The sequence below is a fragment of the Aquila chrysaetos genome (genome assembly GCF_900496995.4).
Source record: "Aquila chrysaetos chrysaetos chromosome W unlocalized genomic scaffold, bAquChr1.4 W_unloc_2, whole genome shotgun sequence".
Lineage (NCBI taxonomy): Eukaryota > Metazoa > Chordata > Aves > Accipitriformes > Accipitridae > Aquila > Aquila chrysaetos.
This window is the reverse complement of record NW_024470322.1, coordinates 3,655,982-3,681,808: the sequence shown is the minus strand read 5'-3', so window position 1 is coordinate 3,681,808 and position 25,827 is coordinate 3,655,982. Positions and strand designations below refer to the sequence as shown.

The following is a 25,827-nucleotide window of genomic DNA, read 5'->3' as shown; positions in this document are numbered from 1 at the left end:
ACTGATGTTTTCAGTTGTTGCTAAGTAGTGTTTAGACTAAGTCAAGGATTTTTCAGCTTCTCATGCCCAGCCAGCGAGAAGGCTGGAGGGGCACAAGAAGTTGGGAGGGGACACAGCCAGGGCAGCTGACCCAAACTGGCCAAAGGGGTATTCCATGCCATAGAACATCATGCCTAGTATATAAACTGAGGGGAGTTGGCCTGGGGGGGATCGCTGCTTGGGAACTAACTGGGCATCGGTCGGCAAGTGGTGAGCAATTGCATTGTGCATCACTTGTTTTGTATATTCCAATCCTTTTATTATTATTATTATTGTAATTTTATTATTGTTATTATTATAATTATTAGTTTCTTCCTTTCTGTTCTATTAAACTGTTCTTATGTCAACCTATGAGTTTTACCTTTTTTTTCCCAATTCTCTCCCCCATCCCACTGGGTGGGGGGAAGTGAGTGAGCAGCTGCATGGTGCTTAGTTGCTGGCTGGGGTTAAACCACAACACCATGTCTCTGGTTTTAGTCAGCTAGCGTGTTCTCTGTGTTCCTTGCTGCACAAACATTCCACCTGGGGCTGGAATGCGAGTCATCAACAGGCCCCTAACCCTTCTCTTAAAAAGTATTCAACAGTATCAGTATTTGGGACCTTATTATTGCTGAGTGTAATGTCTTATGTGTGGAATATCCCTTTGGTGAGCTTGGGTCAGCTGTCCTGGCTGTGTCCCCTCCCAGCCTCTTGCCGACCTCCAGCTTACTCACCTTTAGGAGTGGGTGGAGTTGGTGAGAAAGCTTTAACACCATGCAAGCACTGTTCAGCAATAGCCAAAACATTGGTGTGTTATCAGTACTGTTTTATCCACAAATGCAAAGCACAGCACCATACAGGCTGCTATGAAGAAAGTGAACTCCATCCCAGCCAGCCCACGTACAACCCATAACAACTGAATCAGACACATTGCACTTCAAGAACCATCATGTTCATGCTTGGGCAGATAAACATGAAGATGGGCATTCCACCACCCTTACAATCCATGGGCCAATGGCTTAATGGAGTGGATGAATAGGTTGCTAAAGGCTGAACTAAACACACTGTCGTGGTTTAACCCCAGCCAGCAACTAAGCACCACACAGCTATTCGCTCACTCCTCACACCCAGTGGGATGGGGGAGAGAATCGGGAAAAAAAAAGTAAAACTCATGGGTTGAGATAAAGACAGTTTAATAGGACAGAAAAGAAAGGGAAAATAATTGGTCGGCAATAAAAGCTAAGAGAAAGGAGGAGGAGGAGGGGCATTTGTTATTACAATATTTGTCTTCCGGAGCAACTGCTACAGGTACTGAAGCCCTACTTCCTGGGAAGTGGCTGGAAATCGCCTGCTGATGGGAAGTAGAGAATAAATCTTTTGTTTTCCTTTGCTTCCGTGCACAGCCTTTGATTTTGCTTTATTAAAGTGCCTTTATCTGGACCCATGAGGTTTTTTTCCATCTTATTTCCCCCCCCCCCCCCCATCCTGCTGAGGAGGGAAGTGATAGAGTGGCTTGGTGGGCACCTGGCATCCAGCCAGGGTCAACCCACCACAGGTACAGAATGTACTACAGTTACCATATTGATTAACACAAATAAAAGAAGTGAGGGCCTCCACCCTGTGCATTGGGCTTGTCGAGGTGTAAACCAGATCTGGTTTATGTTGGCAATGATTGCTCCTGCGAGGATGAATATTCCTCCAATGATCAATCCGATCTCCAAGGGAGGCATTCCAATATCATTCCCCGTACCGTTCCTGGAAAGAGAGAAAATAACACAAGTCTCGGCAGGGTGACTCCGGACTGGTTACCCCTTTCAGTTAATAGCTAGGATATATCCATCTAGTGCTAATACGATGTTTAGCTCCACTGAGCTATAGTGGGTGAATGCTTATAGCCCTGAGGAAGTCTGTTAAAAGTAAATTGTATCCCATCCCAGGTAAAAGCAAATTTTCTTTTATCCTCCTCCTGCAGCGGCACCATAAAGAACATATATTTTATATTCAGTACTGCCATCCAGGGGTGAGCGGCAACTTGAAGAGGATGGTGGCTGTAAGAGGAGCAGCGTTTGCATTTAACTTTCTATAGTCTATGGTTAGACACCATCTCCCGTCTGGGTTTTTAACTGGCCACACTGGAGAGTTGTATGGGGAGTGTGTTCGGGAGATAATGTGTCTTTATTCTAAGTCAGTCAGCTATAACTTCCACAATACCCATCCGGGCAGCGGCAGAGATAGGATACTGAGGGACAGTAGTTATTTTTGAGTCAGGCAGTGTGGGTGCAGCTCACAGCAAGTGAACTACACCAGTTAACTGACGCCCACGGGTAGCTGCTAATTTTCTCTCAGCTAACCAAGGGCAGCCAAAAGACCAAACACTACCATCCAGCAATTTCCAAACTCATCCTTGTAATACATCAAAGCCTAAAACATTTTCCTTCCCTGAAACTACTGCTAATTGGTGTCTTGATATTCTTTTCTCCCCTTGCAATAACAAGTTTACTTTAGCTATGGAGCATATTTCACTTTTGCCGGTAAATCCAGTTATTTTAACCCTTTGTCAGCCGAGCTTAACGTTAATTCTTTGGGCATCCAAATTTGAAATTATTGAAATTTGAGCTCCTTTGTAAATTAAAAATTTTACTAGTTTTCTTTGGGGGCCGATTGGAACATAAATGTGAGGGCTGTTTGTGTTATCCCATTGCTAAGCTTCCATCAGGGGGTTTATAAGATCGGGGAAAGTGTCAGGGGTTCTGGGGAGTCTGTCTTACTTGCTGGATCCATCTGCTGTCTGCATCAGCTTGGGATCGCCCTGCTGGTGTTGGTTCATCCCACCCCATTTCTTGACTATGATTTACAATGCCATGCATAAAGTCTGCCCAGGTCGGGCTGGGTCAGAGGTGGGACTGGCCGTCCTGACCCTCCTGATCGTTATGTTCTATGTTTTGTCTTATTTAATCTCTTTTTGCAATGAGGTATGATTTTAAAACAGCAGGGGCTCCCCTTATCAGTGGTCTCATGGCTTGGGGCTCGACAGGGGCAGAGATAGGGTAATCACCATGTGCACCCCTGTTGTTCATAGCCTGCAGGCAGGCTCCTTTTGTAATGTCAGTAAAAAGTTTGCTTAATGATCTTATTGGTATAGCAGTGGGCTCCCCTCTATCCTGAGGGTCTACGCCCCCTGCCCAACATGCTACTCGACACATAATAGAGTGTGGTTCAGTGTTAGGGGGTGGTCCCTCATTCAAGAACACTCCTGGTCCCCAAAAGCCATTGGCTTCACCTTGATCTAACATAATACGATCTCCTCAAGTTAAGGAGACATGCCACAGATATTCAGTCTCATTTTTGCCAGGCTTCCACCCATATTTTTCGTGCAGATTGGCCAGTTGAAGGGGGGTCCCATGGAATGGTCTTTATGGTATTTCTCTGGTTGCCCCCTTGAGGTCCGGCAGATACCTCAGTTTTAATAATAGGGGCTACCTTAAATTCTGATTCATCTGATTCATTCTCATCACCAAGTTCTTGGTCAGGATCCTCCCAAATATCTCCGTCCCAATCTTCCAGGGAAATGATTAGCTTACGAATTTTTAGAGGATCTGGGGGATTGAGGGCCCAAATTATTATGAGTTCTAGTTTATCCTCTACCTTCCTTCCCCATTTTTTTCTGCAATTGTTCTATTTGCAGAGATAACAGCATTTCTTGTCGCTTTCTTTGTTCAACCTCATCTTGTAACATTCGCATTTCCTTTTCTTTACATTTCTTATACTGACATGTTGCTTCTAAATACTTTTTCAACATCTTGTATATTGTTATTCTCTTCTCTTTCAGTTTCCTTCTTATGAGGTTTAACTGTTCTTTTATCTTATTCCAATTATCCCGCTTTTCATGCGCCCAATCGTCTGAAAATTTCAGTGAAGGGTTAACTCCGTGCCTCCATAGTCAGTGATTGAATCCGCCATCCTCCCGACTATGCCAATTTTTGTCGCAGGTGAATTATTGAGAGAAGTCGTCGTTGTGGGGTTAACTAACAGGGGTTTATTAATGATTAAATGATGATAAAATGATAATTAATCAATGATTAACGAAAATTAAAAGGTAATCAAATGGTGATTAAGCAATAATTGAATGGTAATTAAACAGTGATTTGACAATGATTTAAATGATGATTTAAACAATAATTTAGACAGTGATTAGATGGCCACTAAATACTCTACTACTTACTACATACAGTACAGGAGAGCTCAATGGGCTCGAGGAGGCTACAGATATTTATAGTGTAAAGTGATTGATTCATAGTCAACCCCCGCATTTGGTGTATGTGCAGGAATGCAGCTGTAGCAGTTGTAGTTTTGTCTAGTCCCAGCTCAAGCTGGTACTGTTAGCTCCTGATAAGACGTGGCCTAGATTCCTTAGTTCCTGAGAAGATATGGCCTAGCACAATTTTCAAGGTTTGCACAGCAAGGCTGATTTCAGTCAGGCCTACATGTCGGTGATGCCTGAACCAAAGTACTGTTCATTTTAGTCAGAGTGGGGGCATCCATGACACTGACTGAAGCAAGTGTCTGTGCATGACTGACAAACACCTTGTATAAAACAAATTTACAAACACATTAAGGTTGACTCTAGAGTAGAGGAATTAGTCAAATCACACAGAACAGGTAAAAAAAAAAAAGTAGCAGATTCAAGATTCTGAAGATGTGCCCAATCGCTGCAGACCACACAAAACCTTTACATCTATGCTCAAACAATTAATTTTTGCCTTCTGCACTTGAGTATCAGACCAATTGATTAATGTAGGCATGAAAGTAATTATGCATTACTTAGTACTTATTTGGTGGGAAAAAACAACCATTATAGAACAAAATCCTTCAAAGCTCACCATTTTCTAGTTCAAGTATTGAATAGCACCGAGTATGAACACTTATCTGACAGAGACTGTAAACAGCTTGTAAATACACCAGAATTACTGCAAAGAATGAGCACCTAAGATAATGCCTCCACCCTGTCTTTCTTATTGCTTGCCCTGATACCAACCTTAGTGCTTATGTAAATAATGTTATTTGCATAACTCAAACTTATCAAACAAAAGATAAGGCTACTACATTTCCAGGTTGTACATGTCCCCAATTTAAGTTTCTTGCAAAGTCCCACCTAATTCAGCTCTAAAATGCTCTTTGAAAGTGTGGGAGCCAGACACTGCCTTCACATTTTAGAGACTAAAAAGCAAGCAGATTCAACTGACATGGAGCAGTTGTTACTGAATCACAGGAGATGGCACTTGGTTTATCCACAATCAACATCAAAAAAGGTTTTAGCATCATTGCTGATCCATAGGTCCAATCCAGTGCAAGCTCAGCTGCCCAAGGAGTTACAAGCTAAAACAAAATAACAGGATAAAACCCCTCTGTAATGCGTGTGCAAGGTGTCCAAAGTTTATGCACTTTGGAATACTGAAGTGGAAACTCCGCCCCATTCAGGACAGATTGCCTCCTATTGGTCTCAATTATTTAACAGCTGGGACCAGTGTTGGGGCTATTCATGCTTTTTCAGACACACTAGGAAAAGAATCAGTCTTCAAAAATTGTTCATGAAATTTCTCTACTGGCTGTTTGCAGCTACTGTAATAATACACCAGACAATACATTAAAAAAACATATTTCAATTGTTTGTCAACCATGTTATTTCAAACTGTGATAATCTAGCCAGTTTGATAGACAAACCCACATGCTCTAGACTATTTTGAAAGCTCAGTGTTTCACATGCCCAGAGTTAAGTCATTTTTCTTGTGCCATACTACCAAGATCTTATCAAAATGCTCACTGAAGAGGTGCATTTCTGCTGCATCCACAAATCCTGTTTCACATTTCTGTAATTTATTTACTTTAACAAACAGTCAGAGGTAACCAATTCTGTAATTTTTTGACCTATTGGTTATTGTCATATAAATGACAGAGGGAAGAAGCAAAAATACTATCATAAAGTAAAGATTCAAACCAAATAAAAGGACAAATTAAAAGAGTACATACATTATTCCACACTATCCTGGTTTCGGCTGGGATAGAATTAATTTTCTTTCTAGTAGCTGGTATAGTGTTATGTCTTGGATTTAGTATGAGAAGAATGTTGATAACACACTGATGTTTTCAGTTGTTGCTAAGTAGTGTTTAGACTAAGTCAAGGATTTTTCAGCTTCTCATGCCCAGCCAGCAAGAAGGCTGGAGGGGCACAAGAAGTTGGGAGGGGACACAGCCAGGGCAGCTGACCCAAACTGGCCAAAGGGGTATTCCATGCCATAGAACGTCATGTCTAGTATATAAACTGGGGGGAGTTGGCCTGGGGGGGATCGCTGCTTGGGAACTAACTGGGCATCAGCCAGTCAGCGAGTGGTGAGCAATTGCATTGTGCATCACTTGTTCTGTATATTCCAATCCTTTTATTATTATTATTGTTGTCATTTTATTATTGTTATTATTATAATTATTAGTTTCTTCCTTTCTGTTCTATTAAACTGTTCTTATGTCAACCCATGAGTTTTACTTTTTTTCCCAATTCTCTCCCCCATCCCACTGGGTGGGGGGTAAGTGAGTGAGCAGCTGCATGGTGCTTAGTTGCTGGCTGGGGTTAAACCACAACACACACTAATCCTCTGTCAGTCATAGCTAATAAGACTCATGATGCTAAACCAGTTACTATTAGTTAAGAGTACTATATTGCTTTATACAGGAACACATGAAAGCTGTTCTGAATTAAAGAGTTTTCTCTTTCCCCATGGTGAGCTTCTCTCATCAAAGAAAAATGGTTTTAAGTCTTGCAGATAAAACAACACATGAAAATCCTCAGGCCTGCAAAGCACAAAATTGCTGAAATACAGCCAGTATGTGATGGTCCAGTTCAGCTGTAAACAGGAGGTTCTCCAGGGTCACCATGTACTGCTGAATTATCTGGTGATGCTGCAGATAAAAAGATAAACTTTTGTTGTTTTCATTCACTTTCATACACAAGAACAGGTAGAAGAGTCAAAACATATTATATCACAGATCAAATGTTTTCACCAGAACTAACAAGCACATCTAATTTCCACAACATATTAATCACTGTCGACTGCAAGAATGGAGCATACATTGAAATCCTGTTTTGAGAAGTACTGGGTTCCCTGTAGCTACTCAGTTCTAATCCTGATTCTGAATAGTGTGTAGAGGCAACTGCACAGATATGCTAGGACCCGGGACATCTGCTTTAGCATTAAGTCAGGGTAGAGACTAACCCATAAGGGGAATTATGCCATTAATCCCATGCAGCTTCCCATCCTCTAACACAATTTATGTTCATGTAAACACAAATAATTTTCTATTACTCTGGCTGTTGCTTTCAGGCAGTTACTTAACTGGCTTTTTACATCTGTTGCCAGATTTAATATAGAGTGAAGAGTTCCAAACTATATTTTTAAATAGCTATTCATTATAATCAGATACATAAATTTAAAACATTTTCATCCACTTGTTAGACACTTATTTTGGTATACTTGTTCTCTCAAGACTCTACCCTTACTATAACATGTGGTAAGAAAAACTCAGCTACATTTACAACCACATCTCAATGTTGTTTTGTACTATATTCACAGTGCAAGAAACAAATCAAGAAGCTCACCCTCCAGTCATTTAGCAAGTCTGTAGCAAAGATGGGGTCAAAACCAGACACAGCCAAAACTCACACTAGTCCCTGAAAAAGACTGGTGATGCCAGTTATGTCTGTTCTAATGGAGCTGGTAAAAATAAGTGACCAAGCTCAGCTCTCAAATCATGTAAGCTTTTCTTTCCAGCAGCTGCCCAAAGCCTTCCAAACCAAGAAGTAAAACTTACCTGTAGGAAGATTTGCTGCAACCTCTCTATACAGCTTTTGTACCAAGGTGTAAATACATCAATCCCACCAGTTTCACAGCGCACTAAGTGTTCAGTTAACAACATAATGAAACGCTGTAGAAGAACACAAATAGAATGTTGGTTCAGCAAAACTTTTCAGATGAAAATAGGTTACTAGCCTCAGATGAGATAATCCATGGGACATTTGACAGACAGAAGCTTTGAATGGCAATGTCAGAATGAATATTTCACTTAGGAGACACTAAGTAAAGTAACTACTTATATTCAAAATACCTTTTGTTTGTTTAGGAAATTGCATGCTATCAAAAGAGCTCATTTTCTCAGGCTCTTGATGCTGAAACAATTCTTGTTTAGGGGAGTTAGGCAGTTCTTTGATTCTTATCCAGAATAAGCCCATCTACTCCTTCCCATGTACTCACCCCAAGAAAATGTTTAAGATACAAATGATGCTGCAAAGACATCACCCATCATTACCTGGAATATAACAAGGAAGAGATTCTTCTGTTCACTCTGGGCTGATTCTACTCTCTCCTGCAAGCGTTCTATTTGGTCTTCTAGAGGTCCGTCTTCCCTATCACTACTTTGGTCATCGTCGTCATCATCTTCATCACTTTCTCGCTGTAAGTAAAAATGAAACATAACTAACTGGAGATGTGACTACCTGTGGATTCTGCTAGTATCCATTGGAATGATAAACAGGCCTCTTGATTGACCAAATACAAAGTCTGCAGCACAACTGAAGCTGCTCTGTAGCCTTTTAAGTGCTATATGTTGAGGGCTGCTTACTTTATAAATACAATTCAAGAAGGAAATTTGGAAGGAAGGAGAATGAGAAGCTTAAGCTGAATCAACTTGAGACACTGCCAGGATGGAAAAGGCCTGGAAACAAACAAACAAAAAAACCCAAACAGAAGAACCATGGCAGGTTGTACTGGGTCTAGCTCAGGTGGAGTTAATTTTCTTCATAGCAGCCCATATGGTGCTGTGTTTTGGATTTGTGACTAAAACAGTGTTGAAAACCGTATTGGGTTTATGTGGCAAGGTTTTGGCAGTGGGGGGGCTGCAGGGGTGGTCTCTGTGAGAAAAGACCGGAGCCACCCTGTGCTGGACACAGCTGGTGCCAGCCAGCTCCAAAACAGACCCACCATTGGACAACGCTGAGCCCATCAGAGAAGCTGGTGGCACCTCTGTGAAACATATTTAAGAAAGGGCAAAACACTACACAGCAAAGAGAACTGAGGGAAAAAAAGTATGAGAAACAATCCTGCAGGCACCAAGGTCACAGAAGAAGGAGGGGGAGGAGGTGCTCCAGGCACTGGAGCAGAAATTCCCCTTCAGCCTGTGGAGAGATCATGGTGGAGCAGGTGGATACTCCCTTAAGGACTGCAGCCTATGGAGAGAACCCATGCTGGAGTAGAGGAAAAGTGTGAGGAGGAAGGAGCAGCAGAGAGGAACTGTTATGAACTGACCACAACCCCCCATTCCCCATCCCTCCTGTGATGCTGAGGGGGAGGAGGTAGAGGAGTTGAGAATGAAGGAGTGAAATTGAGCCTTGTATAAATGTTGGGGAGAAGGTGTTGTTTTAATTTTGTCTTTGTTTCTCACTACCCAAATCTATTTTAATTGGCAATAAATTTAATTTTCCCCAAGTCGAGTCTGTTTTGCCCATAATGGTAATTGGTAAGTGATCTCCCTGTCTTTATCTTTACCCATGAGATTTTCCATCTCTTTTATCCTCCTGTCCTGTTGAGGAAGGGGAGTGAGAGAGTGGCTGGGTGGGCATCTGTCTGCCAGCCAAGATCAACCCACCACAACAACACACTAATGTTTTAGCTATTGCTGAACAGTGCTTGCACAGTATCAAGGCCTTTTCTTTTTCCCATTTTTGCCCCTCCAGTGACTAGGCTGGGGGTGGGCAAGAGGCTGGGAGGGGACACAGCTGAGACAGCTGATCCAAACTGACCAAAGGGATATTCCATGCCATATAATGTCATGCTCAGCAATAAAAAAAAATGGAGGTTTGGTCTTCCAAGGTAGCCATTGCTCGGAGAGTGCCTGGGCATTGGTCTGCTGGTGGGAGGTGGTGGGTGACTGTATCACTTGTTTTTTTCCTCTTTCCTTCACTTATTAAACTGTCTTTATCTCAACCCAGTTTTTCTTGCTTTTGCTCTTCCTATTCTCTCCCCCATCTCACTGCAGGGGAAAGTGAGCAAGCAGCTGTGCGGTGCTTGGCTGCTAGCTGGGGTCAACCCACCACATAGGTTTAAAGACTTGCAAGATCATTTTCTAGTGGAGCCACAAAAAGATGGTAGGCTGACTATCATCAACAGACAAATAGCAGCTCAGTAACATATCCATGGAAGACCTTTTTAAAAACTTGTCTAAACACTGTTCCAGGACTCAGATTTCATTCAAGAACCTCACTGATGTTACAGGACTGACTGCCAAAACCAAATAATTTTTGTGCCAGAACTCAGATGGATCTGGTGGGTTAGCACAGGAGAGGAAAGGGACTAGAGCCCAGGGTGTTCAAGTGGGAAGACTACATATGAAACTTAAGTGGATGCTCTCCAATTAAAAAGGGCCAGAAAGGCAGCCAACCTCATAACAATAAAAATACCACGCTAGTTCCCCTTTAAAAAAAAGAATATATTATATCAGATCTGCTATCTAGTAATCGGATAAGGAAAAGTCCTACACAAGGAAAGTCCTATAAGAGGCTCCAAGGTGCATGGAACATTTATTGCAGCTGTCCCCTGATTAGGGAGGGTCAAGCACCCTTTTAGCCGGTGCTTGGGAGAGGCCAATATAAGAGCCAGGCCTAAAAGACAGCTCACTGAGACAGTCAACAGGCACAGCAGTTTGTGCAGAAGGGTGCCTCAGCTGAATTTGTATCAGCATAACAGTCTCAGGTATGGTGGTAACATGCCACGGGGCAGATTCCCCAGCAGTTGTTGGAGCAGCTGCCTCTGCCAAGGCAGAGGCTTCAACACAAGCAGAGCTTCGGATGGTAAAAGCACCTCTCCAAGTCCCAAGCTGCAGGGAGTGCCTGGAGCCTCTCTCTGACACCAGGAGAGAAGGCCCTCTGTTCCGCAGGAGGCGTGCTGTCTTGGAGGAGCTGTGTTGCCCACTGGAAGAGTTACGGTAAGAAGCGAGCAGGCTGCAGAGCCTGTGTTCCTCAAACATTATTCCTTGAACCAATTAATCTCAGACTGGCTGATGATTTGTGGCTTGTGCCAATCCTTTGTATCCATTGTGTTAACAAGGGCCATGTTACCCATCTCCCAATATGTTGTCTGGATGTGTAAAAGCCTTACTGAAATGAATTAAAATAGACCTTTGAAATCCTCTTCTTCCAAGCAATGATTTAGATCAGGAGGCGGGAAGCTCAGGGCAGGCATGAAAATTTTGTGTCAGTGCTGGTAAACGTTTGTGGTGCACATCTCAAACCAAGATTAAAAAAAATTACTTCCTCTGCCATGCTCCTAAGCATGGTGCCAAACCTAGCTGTAACTAGTGTCTGATGTGACTCTGGATTTCCTATATGTTTGCAGTTGGAATCATACCAGGGAGACATCTACCCCCTGGCTACTGGAGTCCAGCCAGCACCGACAGCACAGGAGTAGCTGAATGGAATTAACAAAGGCTGGCATATGGAGAACAGCCCGAACCTTTTTCAGTTGTCCGGTGTTTGTGTAAGGTGCTGTTAGTTCTTGGGTCCATTAACTTCCAGAGAAACAAGCAAGGAGGAAAATGAGATGCATAAAAACTATAGATATTAAACCAAAATGATTTAATGGCTAAAATATTCCCCAGTGAATAAACTCCAGAAATCTTTCCAGTCAAGTGCTTTAATATTTTCCCCTCTGGATTTTTTAATGCATTGTTTAATGCTGTTTTTTTAATGTCCTCTGAGTGCTAAACAGCTGCTTGCTTCCCTTTGTAGGGCCTGTCCTGCTGTGCTTGAGACCAGGCTCTGGAACTGCAAATTCCTTGCCACAATGTCTTGGGGAAGAGACATTCCAGAAAACCAGACACAAGCCAGTACCATGACTGGAGAGGAAGGATGTGTGTGTGGTTTGGTTCAGAACCATTTTGTCTGTCTGTGTGGTTCAGAACTGTTTTCTCTGCCTGTGCGTGTGTGAGATTTGATTTAACCTCCATCTGCGTGCAACCCTGCTGTAAGTTTTGGGTGATCCTTGCCATTTTCGAATCGTCGCAAATTTGTTGTAACAAATTCCATCGAATCACTCTGTTAAATTGGCTCATGATTAAGTACTGTTAAAATTATACAACCTAATCTTGTGATCTATCTCAAAATATTAATAAATCCTAAATTGCTGCTAAACCAAAGCCATGCAACAAAATCTCATTCGTGACAAATTGGCGTAGTCGGCAGGATGGCAAGTAGTGTCACCAATTGCTTACAAAAGCATGGTGTTAATCTGAACCCTGGCTTCTCGAGAGAATGGACCTGTGGTAATTGGTATAATTGGGAAGTGGTAGAGAAGCAGCTAAATGCTGTGAGGGGTTCGACTAAAGATGGGAAAGATAAAGGTATAATCTGTAAAATGTTGGGAACATGCCTAGAAGCTGCATGTAGAGAAAGAGGGGAAACAACCCGAAAGATTCAAGATCTGCAGGATGAAATAGAGAGATGTAAAACTACTGAACTGCTACTATGGGTAAAAATAGAACAACTGTAAAAACAACTTAAGGAAGCTCAATTGAAAGAACAAAAGTTGGGAGAACATGTTGAAATGATGTTAATGCAAGCCCCCAAACCCCCTGACATAGTTCAGATCAGAAAACTGATAGTATCCCATGAGGACCGGGATGGTAATATCTGGAATAACTCTGATAATAACAATTCAGATGAGGATGACCCCCTACATCATCCTGAACTGCTTCAATTTATGGCCAGACCCATTATAAAAACTGAACTGCAAATGGGTCCACAGGGAGGGCGAGGTCCAAGTACTCACAAAACAATCCTATTTGACCCAATTCAGATGGCTAATTTGCAAGAATGTTACAGCTGTAAGCCAGGAGAAACTGAAACTGAATACCTATGGAGAGCATGTCTTTTGGGGGGGGATAGAATTTTACTGAGCGCTGATGAGGCTAACGGCTACTGGGGCCCTGGTGTCTTTTTGAATGCTGGTCCCAACCCTCCCGAATGATCCCCATTCTATAACAAGTAGGGTGGCATAATGGGCTGGTGGAATAGATATATTGGAGAGAGGAGAGCCTTTGTTAATACCCATTAGATCTTTGGATGAGCTCTCCACAGCTATTACAGAAGCTGCCTGTATGAGCATGGTTCCTTTGAAGTTCCCATCTCGGCAACTGTAGACCACACTATGCTAAAGCCACTAATAAAGGGAGCCCTTGCCATGCTCAAACCTTATTTCGTTGCAAAACGAGACGAGATCAAGAGAGACACAGATTTTAATGCTCTGTTAGCCATAAGGGATGTTGTCAGTGATGAAGATGACCAGGAAGCAACCTTACTTCGAAGAAATCTCCCCACTTGGGCAGGATTAATACATGACATCATAAATTATGGACAAGAAATGGGATGGGATGATGTATCCAGTGGAACAAAAAATACAGGTTGAAGTGTTAGGTTAAGCAAACTGTAAAAGGAACTAGGCCTTAAGCCTTATTGTTTCTAAGACTATTCATATTAGACATATAACTAATGATTAGAAATTGGTTTAGATATGATTAATAGAATGCAGGTGCTTATAAAACAATATGCATAAGCTGCATTGTCCTATGTGTCTCCCCCTCCATGGCTGGCTTGAAACCCAGTCAAGCTGAATCAACAGAAGAAGGATCATACATCTTAGGTCTAAGACATGGGAGTAAGTGATTAACTTCAGAACAAGATAAATTAATAGAATAGCCTGAGTGATTTTCAGAAATTCAAAGGTAATCTTTGATGTATAAGAAAATAAGTGATTGTGGTGACCGAAGACCTTCTGCCTATGACCACTAACTTCAGAAGAACTGGGACACGAGAATGGATGAGATAAGATGATGAATGATAACGACATGGGAACAGAGATCGACTGGAAAATTACAAAGACTTTGGACTGGGACAATGGGTGGTAAAAAGGTATATAAGATTGGGAAATTTTTGGAAGGTTGCCATTCACTGTGGTGGTGGCCCAACTCTGAGTTGTTTAATAAAGCAAACCTAGAGAAACCCACGTTTAAAAATTCTTTAACACAAACACCTCAGAGTGACTCTTGAGAACCAGAACCCATTAATCAACAACTGAGGGTCTGGGAAGAGAGAAATGAATTATGGAAACAAGCTCTGGCAATGGGTATTCCCAGAGTTGCTATTCAAAGACAACTGGCTAGAGTTATTCTAAGCTTGATAGAAGCTTTTTGAAAGCAAGACGTAGCACTGTCACCTGCTACTGCAACCCCCCCCAACCAGCTTCTGCAGGACCTCCTAATCCTTTCTCCCCCCTGGGAAGGGAGTTGAAGGAATCACAGAAACAGGAATCAAAAAACAGGTAAACCCCGGACGGTTATTGGGCCTGCCTGTATGGAAAATTGATATTCATTGATGGATAAGTGATGATGGCCCTTATATTATGCTTCCTGTAGGTCCTCAACAAAAACCAACTAAATTTCTAATAGTTACAGGAGCACAAATATCTGTACTTACCCAAACTGATGCAATCACCTTAGGATTACAACTAGGCTGACCTAAAGTTAAATTAACTGGCATTAATGGCGGCAGCAAACTATGCCCCACTGTTAAAGTAAAAATTTGGCTTCCTGGCAAAAAACAAATAACCTCAGTTCACTTTGCAGTAAAAGATCACTATGAAAACATATTGGGGTTCAATGTTTTAATGGGACAAACCTGGCAGCTACCAAATGGTAGTATATGGTCATTCAGATCTGGAAGTCTAGGGGTAGAATCTAAAACTGCTGACATCTGCCTTTTGAGAGCAGCACCTGCACTCCCCGGACTCCAGTCTCACTAATGTTCCCCAGTATCTGGTGTCAGCTGCCACTAAAGATGGAATTTCAGCTGTTATTGCGGATTTGGAGTCTCAGCAAATTATTTTTTGGACGCATTCTCCATGTAATTCTCCCGTATGGCCTGTTTGCAAACCTGATGGTAGATAGCGTCTTACGATTGATTATCGGCATCTTAATGCCAAAACTGCACCCTTAACAGCAGCAATTCCTAATATTGCAAATTTAACTGCCACTCTACAAGCAGCTGCCCAGAAATGGATAGCTGTTTTAGATATCAAGGATATGTTCTTTATGGTCCCCTTGCAAGAACAGGATAAACCCTGTTTTGCATTTACTTGGGAAGGAGTACAGTATACCTTTAACAGGCTTCCCCAAGGTTACAAACACTCCCCTACTATTGCTCATGGAGCACTAGCGGAACTTTTACCGCAAGTATCAATTCCACCAGAACCCCATCTCTATCAATACATAGATGACATTCTGATTGGGGGCGATTTCCAAGAGGCAATAAGAACAGCAGCCACCTCTGTCTGTATGGGAAACCTTAAATAATGCCAGAGTAGCCATATCACTGGAGAAGTGTCAGGGACCTGCCCAAGAAGTGAAATTTCTAGGAACCTGGTGGATCGCTGGTAGTGCTTCAATTCCACCTGATACCTTGGAAAAGATAGAAGCTTTACAGCCCCCCCGATCCAAAAGGGAACTCCAACAAACATTGGGAACATTAGGATATTGGAGGAAACACTTACCTGGATTCTCAATTATAGCCAGACCCCTCTACTCCCTCCTATGGAAAGAAAAGGTATAGGAATAGACTGAAGAGCATAACAAAGCTATGAAAACCTTAATGAATGAACTGCGAATGTACCAATCCCTTGGACCTGTACACCCCTCTGATCCTATTGTAGAATGGGGATTTGCTGAACATGCAACTTATTGTAACCTGTTTCAGATTGGCCCTAATGGCCCAAAATGACCTTTACTGTTTAGTTCAACTGCATGTAAAGAGGCAGAGCAATGATACTCTGAACGGGAGAAAGGGCTTTTATCCTTAGTTAGAGCTGTAAAACAGGTTGAAAAAATACATCAGGGACAGCCTGTACAGACTGGAGGGCCATTTAATTTACTAGAAGGAATCTTAAAGGGAACTGCTCCTCCAGAAGGAATTGCTCAAAAACCCACAGTGAGAAAATGGTATGCCTACCTAACAGGAGTTGCCGAGAACATGCAGTTAACTGAAGGACACATCAAAGTTTCCAAATTACAGATACCTGTAAATACTGACTCTTTAGCTTTGCAACAACCTCTCAAACCTTCGCCAATTCTAGATGCTCCACCCTTAACTGAGAATATGCTGACCGATGGTATTTGGTTTACAGATGCCTCAGCCCAAAGGATAAAAGGGAAATGGCAATATAGAGCCATGGCCCTTGACATCACCACTGGCAAGCAGGTAGTGGAAGATGGAGGGGGTAGTGCGCAGGTAGGAGAACTCAGAGCTGTTGTACTTGCTGCCCAAAATGGAGGGAAAGCTATATACGTGGACTCTTATGTTGTTTGGGCAGGTGCGACACAGTGGCTATGTCAATGGGAAACCCTAAAATGTGAAGTAAACAGATCCCCAGTTTGGAGAAGCAAAGATTGGCAGTTGTTGCTAGACATAGCCAGGAAAACACCTTTCAAGATGGGATGGGTGAAAGCTCATGCTAAGGGTGACCAACCAGCTACGAAGTAGAATCAAAAGGTAGATGAGCTAACTAAAATTAGGAAAGTCACTATAGACCCCGAATGGTACCGGTTAGGAGAATGGTTACATCTTAAGTTAGGACATAGTGGAAAGGATGCCCTTTACTTTGCAGCACAAAGCCAAGGCTGGCCTCTTGACAGAAAAACACATGAAACCGTACTTACTGAGTGCCCTCAATGCTGACTCAGACTGCAAACTGATCATCCTGATAAAGCACCACCTCTGCACATTAAAGAAGGGAAAACATTATGGTCTACCCGAAAAATCAATTATATTGGTCCTTTAAAACTGTCCGCTGGATACAGGTATATTCTGACAGGCATAGAAGTGGTGTCTGGACTTTTAATGGCCACAAAGTGCCAAAGGGCAAAACACCATCCAAGGCCTTTCCTCATGGTTCTCAATTCTGCCTGTTCCTGACTCTATTCAGAGTGATAATGGCTCACATTTTACTAATAAAGGAGTACAAGAATGGACAAAACAAGAAGGAATAAAATGGGTGTTCCACACTCCATACTATCCACAATTTAATGGTATGGTTGAATGGGCCAATGGGCTACTGAAAAGGTATCTTAAGCCACACAAAGGACAATGGGACGCCTGCCTCTCAAAAACCCTACACCAACTGAATAATAGATATGGTCCCTATGGAAGCTCAGTTACTCAAGCTTTCTTGACGGCTCCTTTAGATAAACCGCTAAATAACGGACATATCTGGCCTTCAATGAAACCAGGGCAACCCGTCATGGTAAAACTACCATCTGTTGGAACAGTACCAATGACTCTAAGCCACGAGGAACAATAGCATGGGAAACCATTGACAATAGTGGAGCAGAACATAGAATCAGTGCTAGATGGATTTATCCTGTATCATAAAAGGGGTAACCCATTCAGCCTTCCCCACCGAGACTCTTCCTTTCTTTCTTTTACAGAAAACAATGAATCCCACTAATGACCCCATGGAAACAACTATTATACTAGACATCGTCATCTTTACCTCATCGTATATACTCTGCCCCCTCTTCACATTAACCTGCTGGGATCAATATCGATAGCAACGACAACAACAACTATGTGCCCCTACCCCAACTTCTCTTTTCCTCCTGTTAATCTGAGTAGGTATAATTGCCACTGCTCACACACCAAGCCCATGGGACCATGCACTGGTAAGATATACTGGAAGTATGGGAACATTGAGGGAAAGGACAGGCTTGAACCTTTCTACTTTAGTTATGCATGGAAATGAAATATACTTAAGAAACGAATGGAGGTGGGACAGGAAAAATTTTGTTCCCCTACTCCGAGGCACACCAGGAGAAGAGATTAAAGTAGGATGCCGAGTAATCAATTAATCTACCCACTGGAAACTGACAGAAATGACTGTTTATAATGCTAATTCCACTTGGACTAGAAAAGACATGAAATTTTGCGATTATGACAACCTAGATTGTTGGTACAATTTCACTTTAGTACAGCCTGTTTTTGTGATGTGCGGATGGGCCCACTGTAGAGTAGGACTGATGATTAAATTTAAGATTGACATGCGCAAAATATGGAATTTGTGTATGATGGGGTGGGCCTGGGTTAATGCTTATATAGGCTCTAATGAATTTGCACCCGACACTTATTCCGCTAAATCTCTAAATTTACCTGCAGTAGTACTACATAATGACATTGCCTTTCATAGACGAGAGTGGATTATAAAAAACGAAGACAAGGATTGACAGATTCCATCTTTAAAGGGAACAATAGGAGACATCATTTCAGTAGGATGCCAAACTGAAAATCACACTGAGTGCACAACAGTTTTAAGCATTATTATGGACTATGCTGAAGGAAAACAAGGACATGGTCTTGATAACACACATACCTGTCCTTTTGGGCACGAATGTTGGTATAATTTTACTATATTCCGCTCAGCACTTATAATGTGTCTTTGGGCAGACTCCAAATTTCATTCCAGCTTAAGCCTCCAATTCAAAATTGATATCAAGCAGCCATCCTCACCAACTCAGCCTTCTATTAAGTTATCTCCTAACATTTATAACATCGGCCCTTATATAATTAAAAATATAGGACAACAGTGAGTTTTCTTTAATCCTAGTTGGTCCCTAAAAAGGGTGGAACTTGCACTGCACATTAATGTGTCAGCAATTAGATCAGATTGTTCTGCCTTTTTGGGAGAAGCTTACACTGGCTGGCTAGCATGGTTACATGGACGAACTCTCACCTCTTCAAAATGACCAAAAAGATATGTGACTGGTATCTTAAGAACAGGACTGGGAGTATTGAACAGCATAGACGCTGAAGTCCTAATGAACAAATTAACTGCTGCTACCGATGACCTAAACAAATTAGAACACCCACTAAAATCATCTTTATTGGCATTAGGAGCAAGTCAATGGCTCCTATCAGACATTCTGCCTTATTGGGAACGAATAGACGAAAATGACCATCAATTAATTGTAAACACCCTCGGAGCAACTCAAGGTAATACCTCTCTTGCCTTGAGCTGTATCCAAGCACAATTATGGATACAGTCTGTAGTAGCAGCTATTATTAGAGAAGGAGAAGGGGGAACCCTACCTACTGAGGAGGGAGGAGGGTAAAAAGCAAGCTCACGTCCCTGGACTTGAGGAGAGCTGACTCTGGCCTCTTCAGGGATCTGCTTGGAAGCGTCCCGTGGGATAAGGCCCTGGAGGGAAGAGGGGCCCAAGAAAGCTGGTTAATAATGGAAGGTTACCTCCTCCAAGCTCAAGAGCGGCCCATCCCAACGAGCAGGAAGTCGGGCAAAAATGCCAGGAGGCCTGCGTAGATGAGCAAGGAGCTCCTGGCCAAACTCAAGCACAAAAAGGAAGGTGGAAGCAGAGACAGGTAACCTGGGAGGAATACAGAGACATTGTCTGAGAATACAGGGATGATGTTAGAACAGTCAAAGCCTACATGGAATTGAATCTGGCAAGGGAGGTCAAACACAACAAAAAGGGCTTCTATAAGTACATAAGTGGCAAAAGGAAGACTGGGGAAAATGTGGGCCCATTGCTGAATAAGACAGGGGACCTGGTGACACAGGACACAGAAAAGGCTGAGGTACTGAATGCTGCCTTTGCCTCAGTCTTTACTAGCAAGACCAGCCTTCAGGAATCCCAGGCCCCAGAGACCAGGGGGAAAGTCTGGAGCAAGGAAGACATACCCTTGGTGGAAGAGGATCAGGTCAGGGAATACTTAAGCAAAAAGGATGTACATAAGTCCATAGGCACTGATGGGATGTACTCACGAGCACTGAGGGAGCAGGCAGATGCCATTGCAAGGCCACTCTCAATAACCTTTGAAAGATCATGGTGATTGGGAGAAGTGCCCGAAGACTGGAGGAAAGCAAATGTCACTCCTATCTTCAAGAAGGGCAAGAAGGAGGACCCAGGGAACTACAGGCCAGTCAGCCTCACCCTGGGAAGGTGATGGAGCAGCTAATCCTGGGAACAACTTCCAGGCGCATGAAGGACAAGACTGTCATCAGGAGTAGTCAACATAGATCCACCAAGGGGAAGTCATGCTTGACTGACCTGACAACCTTCTACAATGAAATGACTGGCCTGGTAGACAAGGGGAGAGCAGTGGATATTGTCTACCTTGACTTCAGGAAGGCCTTTGACACTGTCTCCCATAAGATCCTCATAGAGAAGCTGTTGATGTATGGGCTGGGCGAGCAGACAGTGAGGGGGATTGAAAACTGGCTGAACAGCCGGGCCCAGAGGGCACGAAGTCTAGTTGTAGGCCGAACAGCCGGGCCCAGAGGGCACGAAGTCTAGTTGTAGGCCAATAACTAGCAGTGTACCCCAGGGTCAATACTGGGTCCAGTCCTGTTCAACATCTTCATTAATTATCTGGATGATGGGGCAGAGTGTACTGTACCCTCACAGCAAGTTTGCAGATGACACCAAACTGGGAGGAGTGGCTGATACACCAGAGGGTGGTGCTGCCATCCAGAGGGACCTTGAGAGGCTGGAGAAATGGGCTGACAGGAACCTCCTGCAGTTCAACAAGGGGAAGTGCAAAGTCCTGCCCCTGGGGAGGAACAACCCCATGCATCAGTACATGCTGGGAGCCAACCAGTTGGAAAGAAGCTTTGCAGAAAAGAACTTGGGGGTCCTGGTGGACACCAAGTTGAACATGAGCCGACAATGTGCCCTTGCCGCAAATAAGGCTAATGGTATCCTGGGCTGCATTAGGCAAAGTATTGCCAGCAGGTCGAGGGAAGTGATCCTTCCCCTCTACTCAGCACTGGTGAGGCCACACCTGGGGTCCTGTGTCCAGTTCTGGGCTCCTCAGTACAAGAGAGACATGGACATAGTAGAGAGAGTCCAGCAAAGGGCCACTAAGATGATTAAGGAACTGGAGTGTCTCTCCTGAGGAAAGGCTGAGACAGCTGGAACTGCTTAGCCTAGAGAAGAGAAGGCTCAGGGGGGATCTTATCAATCAATATATATAAATACCTGAAGGGAAGGTGCAAAGAAGACAGAGCCAGGCTCTTTCCATTGGTGTCTAGTGACAGGACAAGAGCCAATGGGCACAAACTGAAACACAGAAGGTGTTGTCTGAACATAAGGAAACACTTTTTTTACTGTGAGGGTGACAGCATTGGAACGGGTTGTGGAGTCTCCCTCCCTAAATATATTCAAATACCATCTGGACATAGTCCTGGGCAACCGGCTCCAGGTGGCCCTACTTGAGCAGGGGGATTGGACCAGATGACCTCCAGAGGTCCCTTCCAACCTCAATCATTCTGTGATTAAATGATGTATAGCAAGAAAGGGGGAATCTGGTAGAGTAAGGCACATTCAATACATTCAGTTACAGATATCGCTTCAGTCTCACAATGTTGTTTCTCTGAAATAATATCCATAAATTAACAGGTATAAACATCAATTTTTTGTAAAAAGAGTATGTGCAACTTAAAAATAGGGCCATGTGCTAACTCATCTACTGTATGCAAATCACACTTGCAATTTATATTTTTGAATGCAAACTAGTAAATTGAAAGTTACTCTGACAACTCTGAATTACTGCAATATTTAAAGCAGAAGGACTTGAGAATTTGTAGTAATTGAGAATTTTGACATTTTCTTCACCACAGGATCATACCACACACACACACAACCTAGACTAACTGCTCAAGGACCAGTGGACACTGTGTAACTCCCCTAGGAGCAGGCAGGTAAGCCTTGGCCTCATCCCATAACATGCCAGTCCACTTAGCACTGGGGCCATCAAAATTTGACATTTTACATCCTCAATGAGGAACTGCAGTCTGGTAAAGCATCTGCTTCCAAAACTACTCATATTTTGTCTATTTTACTGTGGTGGGTTAACTTTGGCTGGCTGCCAGGTGTCCACCAAGCCACTCTATCACTCCCCCTCTTCAGTGGGACAGGGGGAGAAAATAAGATGAAAAACTCGTGGGTTGAGATAAAGGCAGTTTAATAAAGAAAAGCAAAGTCCGTGGGAGGAATCAAAGGAAACAAATAAAAAAAAAAATCTGTTCTCTACTTCCCATCAGCAGGCGATACCCAGCCACTTCCTGGGAAGTAGGGCCTCAGTGCATGTAGCGGTTGCTTTGGAAGACAAACATCTTAATAACGAATGCCCCCCCCCCTTTCTCTCAGCTTTTATTGCCGAGCACAACGTCATATGGTATGGAATATCTCTTTGGTCACTTTGGGTCAGCTGTCCTGGCTATGTCCCCTCCCAACCTCTTGCCCACCCCCAGCCTACTGGACTTTGGGGGTAGGGGGGGGTTGGAGAGACAGCCTCCCTGCTGTGGGAGCACTGCTCAGCAGTAGCCAAAACATTGGTGTGTTATCAACACTGTTCTAGCTACAAATACAAAGCACAGTCCTATGAGGGCTACTATGGGGAAAGTTAACTCCATCCCAGCCAGACCCAATGCATTTACTTACAAAGGTTATCTCATGGCATAACACTGCCCTTGAAAGCACTGGGTACTCAAGAGCTGCAGCTAGGAGACAGTACAGAAACAAAAACATAGGCATATCCATTGAATGATACCAGACAATCTCTTTGCCTCACAGTGAAATCAATGAATAGCTCTTCAATACTCACAAACATTTGTTAATTGCTGATGAACATAAATTGAGGAGACAAGCAACTACCATGGCTGTTGCTAGGAATGAGCAAGGAAAAGAGCTGAAAGAGCTGGGATGAACTGACATCAGCAAACCATGAGGTCCTAGTGATCTTTCAGTTGATGCTCATAGGAAATGACTTGCGCTGGTGACATTTTTTGCGTGTGTTCCATGTTGTGCCAAATTCTGATGTTAACCTAAGCCAAAGATTTAGAAGTAGCCTCGTGTTTTGTGCAGGTACTGGAAGACCATAGATCAACAAGGAAATACTCTCCTTTCTATGAAACTAAGATAATTTCTATAAATTGGCTTCATTCAATATCAGGATTAAATATTTTAGTCAGCCAAACTGTCTTGGGTCCTGCCCTCTGGGGCTGCTACAGGAGATACCACTCTCACCGTACTTTACAGCATCGTTACTTAGACCTGAAGCCCCAAAATAGCCAAAAGTGAATTAAAAAAAGGACTAATTAGACTGGAGTGGCTGGTTAGGGACACTGAAAGTATTTGGTGCCATAAAACACTCAGATGGGGAAGGCACAGAAAGCACCTTTTTTTCCCAAGTGCAGTACAAAATCCCAGTAACGCAGCTGCTTGTCCAGGAATAACAAGCTTCTACTATCACTTAGGACTTAAGAGTCCACACAATGTGTCTAAAAATATTTGATAGTCATCTCACTGTAAATAGTAGTCTAGGTCATACAAGGACATTCGAAAATAAAATCCAAGAGAAGCAAAAGGCAGATGCAACTGTCCGAATCCAGCAGCACCTGTTAAAAGAACAGCAACAACTATCTCTGCTTCTCAATGACAGCTGGCTGTTTCCATGCACTTCTCCACACAAGATACGAGGTCCTAAATGACTACCTTACTAGTAAAATCTGAAAGTAACTAACAGAACCTACAGTAAACTTGAGTATGAATTTGACTGTTCCTATTGCTACCCAGTAATGTAGGGAACCAAGATTCAAAAAATAGAGTGAAAGAAGCTCATGTTGGAACAAAAACTTACGAGAAAAACCTTGAATGGTGCAAATGCACGTGAACTTCTTTAAAGACTTCACTGAATCCTCAGGCTCTAACAGCCTTTAGAAAAACATACAAAAAATGTGTCAACTTTAGTGTCCTAGTACTAGAGATGGCAACACATGTAGATATGCCTCCTGACAGTATTTTTATTCAGCCCCTCCAAGAACCAATTGCATGTCAGTCTGAAACGTGACAGCCTGCAGGTTACTTAATATCAAATATATGTATAAAAAAAAATAAACAAATTACTCTTTTGTGCTGTCTTGCCAATCTTGCCTTAGTCTCCTCCAGTTCTTTGTGAATCTTCAGTACATGCTTGTTCATTTTACGAATTGTGGAATGTAAGATTTCCCAGACATAGAACCTAGGAAAGATGCAGAACCCAAAACAGTAAATTGCACGCTCTTCCAAGACAGAAAATACACAGGTCTGCTGTAACTCTCAACTCTTCTTATTGAAACCATCAGAAACAGGACAACTTTCTATTGCTACAGAGCAAGTTAAACTAATAAACAGAGAAGCGCACAACACTGATCTGGGGGAAATTTACAACATTTCATCATTATCATTACCTAGGACATCTACTGGAGTGAGCAAACATTCAATATTAAGAAAGCATATCACTCACTTCTTACCTGTACTTTGTACTGAATTACCAAACCAGCACTTTATTTCAGAATCATTCTGCAACACTACTAGCATCAAACTGCCAGGTCTGAGTATTTTTCCCCACTCACAGTAAACAATATATCTGAGGGTGATGCAGGATACATGCCCTAGGTGCAAGCCAAGACTCCACCAGGCTAGCAGCTATACAACAGGGTTAATAGTTCTTGCCCAGAAATGGTCCTAGAGCTTCTCCTTCCACTTTGGCAAACTTACAGGCTACTTGCATGAATCTTGCTAGCATAGCTCAGAAATGCACGCTGCAGCTCAGATGAAAATACTAAAGCTTGTGTTTTAGGGAAGCAACACAATTTTATGTAGAGTTTAAAGCAAAATGATGAAAGTAAAAACTGCAATTATTTTAAGTTTAAAAAAAAAAAAAAAAAAGGATTCTAACCATTTAAAATAAAAATTCAGATAAAAAGCAACTGAAGACAGAAATTCCACACTTGTTACCTAGTAAAATCATGTGCAAGTTCTGAAGAGAAGATCCAGTTTGCTACTGCAGCGCAATCAACAATCTGTGTTCGAATCATCTTATCCACAAGAACAGCAATCATCTACATTTTGGGAAAGACAAGATGGTCATTCCTACCACAAGAAATGGTCAAGTTTACCTGCTGCAACATGGAGTCTGTGAAATTACTGTGGGCTAAGGTACAACCAGTGTTGGGTTGTATGAAAAGCTATTAGAGTCAAGTTTGGTTTTATGCAACTTTGCAAATACATTAGTCAAACTAATGGGTGATTTCAAACACTTTAGGAAGCTAGTACTGCTTAAAGCAGACATCTCATTTGCTGAACCTAAAAACGCTCAGACTAGGGGAGTTGTATCAATCATGCCAAGTATGCATTCACATTTTAACAAGTTGTCTTTACTCCTCATGAGAGTGATGACTTCAGTTTTCATTCAAGTGACTACTTCTGCTATTCCCAAGAGCAAAAATACAAGAACTGAATTTTGGGACAAGGCATCAGAGAAGCAAGTCCCAATAGTCAGCATTGGAATATCCAACCAGAAGATGTGTTCCTGTTACATAACCATAAGGTAACAGCAACTGCTAGCCTAATCTCCTTGGACTGCAATGGTCCCCAACCACAACCATATGCTCTTTCCTGCAGGACCTCCTCATTTTAGAATGAAACCAGCACTGTATATAAGTATTTACTACAGGACCCTACCTTGATGAGGCCTGTGGGAAAATCAAGCAGGTAGCTACAAAAACTGTCTTGTGATTAGAACAGCTTTGTGCCATTCAGAAGAAAGGGCCCATCTTAATTATTCATGTACTCCATACCACAATACCCAAGAAACTCAACCTGCAACATATT

The 25,827-nt window shown here is 42.6% G+C and overlaps 1 protein-coding gene across 7 annotated transcripts in view; it reads right to left on the bottom strand.

Moving 5' to 3' along the window:
* Window positions 1-6,462: 6,462 nt before the first annotated feature.
* Window positions 6,463-25,827, bottom strand: part of LOC121232948 (nuclear cap-binding protein subunit 1-like) — a 56,417-nt gene continuing 37,052 nt past the window's right edge. For 2 of the 7 annotated variants that reach the window (XM_041121480.1, XM_041121482.1), the window contains 5 exons: window positions 24,952-25,055; window positions 24,079-24,193; window positions 8,374-8,517; window positions 7,879-7,992; window positions 6,463-6,969 (listed from right to left, as the gene is read on the bottom strand). In XM_041121480.1, the coding sequence (XP_040977414.1) occupies window positions 6,856-6,969; window positions 7,879-7,992; window positions 8,374-8,517; window positions 24,079-24,193; window positions 24,952-25,055 (591 nt within the window). In that variant the 3' untranslated portion in view covers window positions 6,463-6,855. Of the gene's footprint in view, window positions 6,970-7,878; window positions 7,993-8,373; window positions 8,518-15,659; window positions 15,698-23,457; window positions 23,571-24,078; window positions 24,194-24,951; window positions 25,056-25,827 lie in introns of those variants that run through there. The other 5 variants (XM_041121481.1, XM_041121483.1, XM_041121477.1 and 2 more) reach the window with 4 other exon arrangements.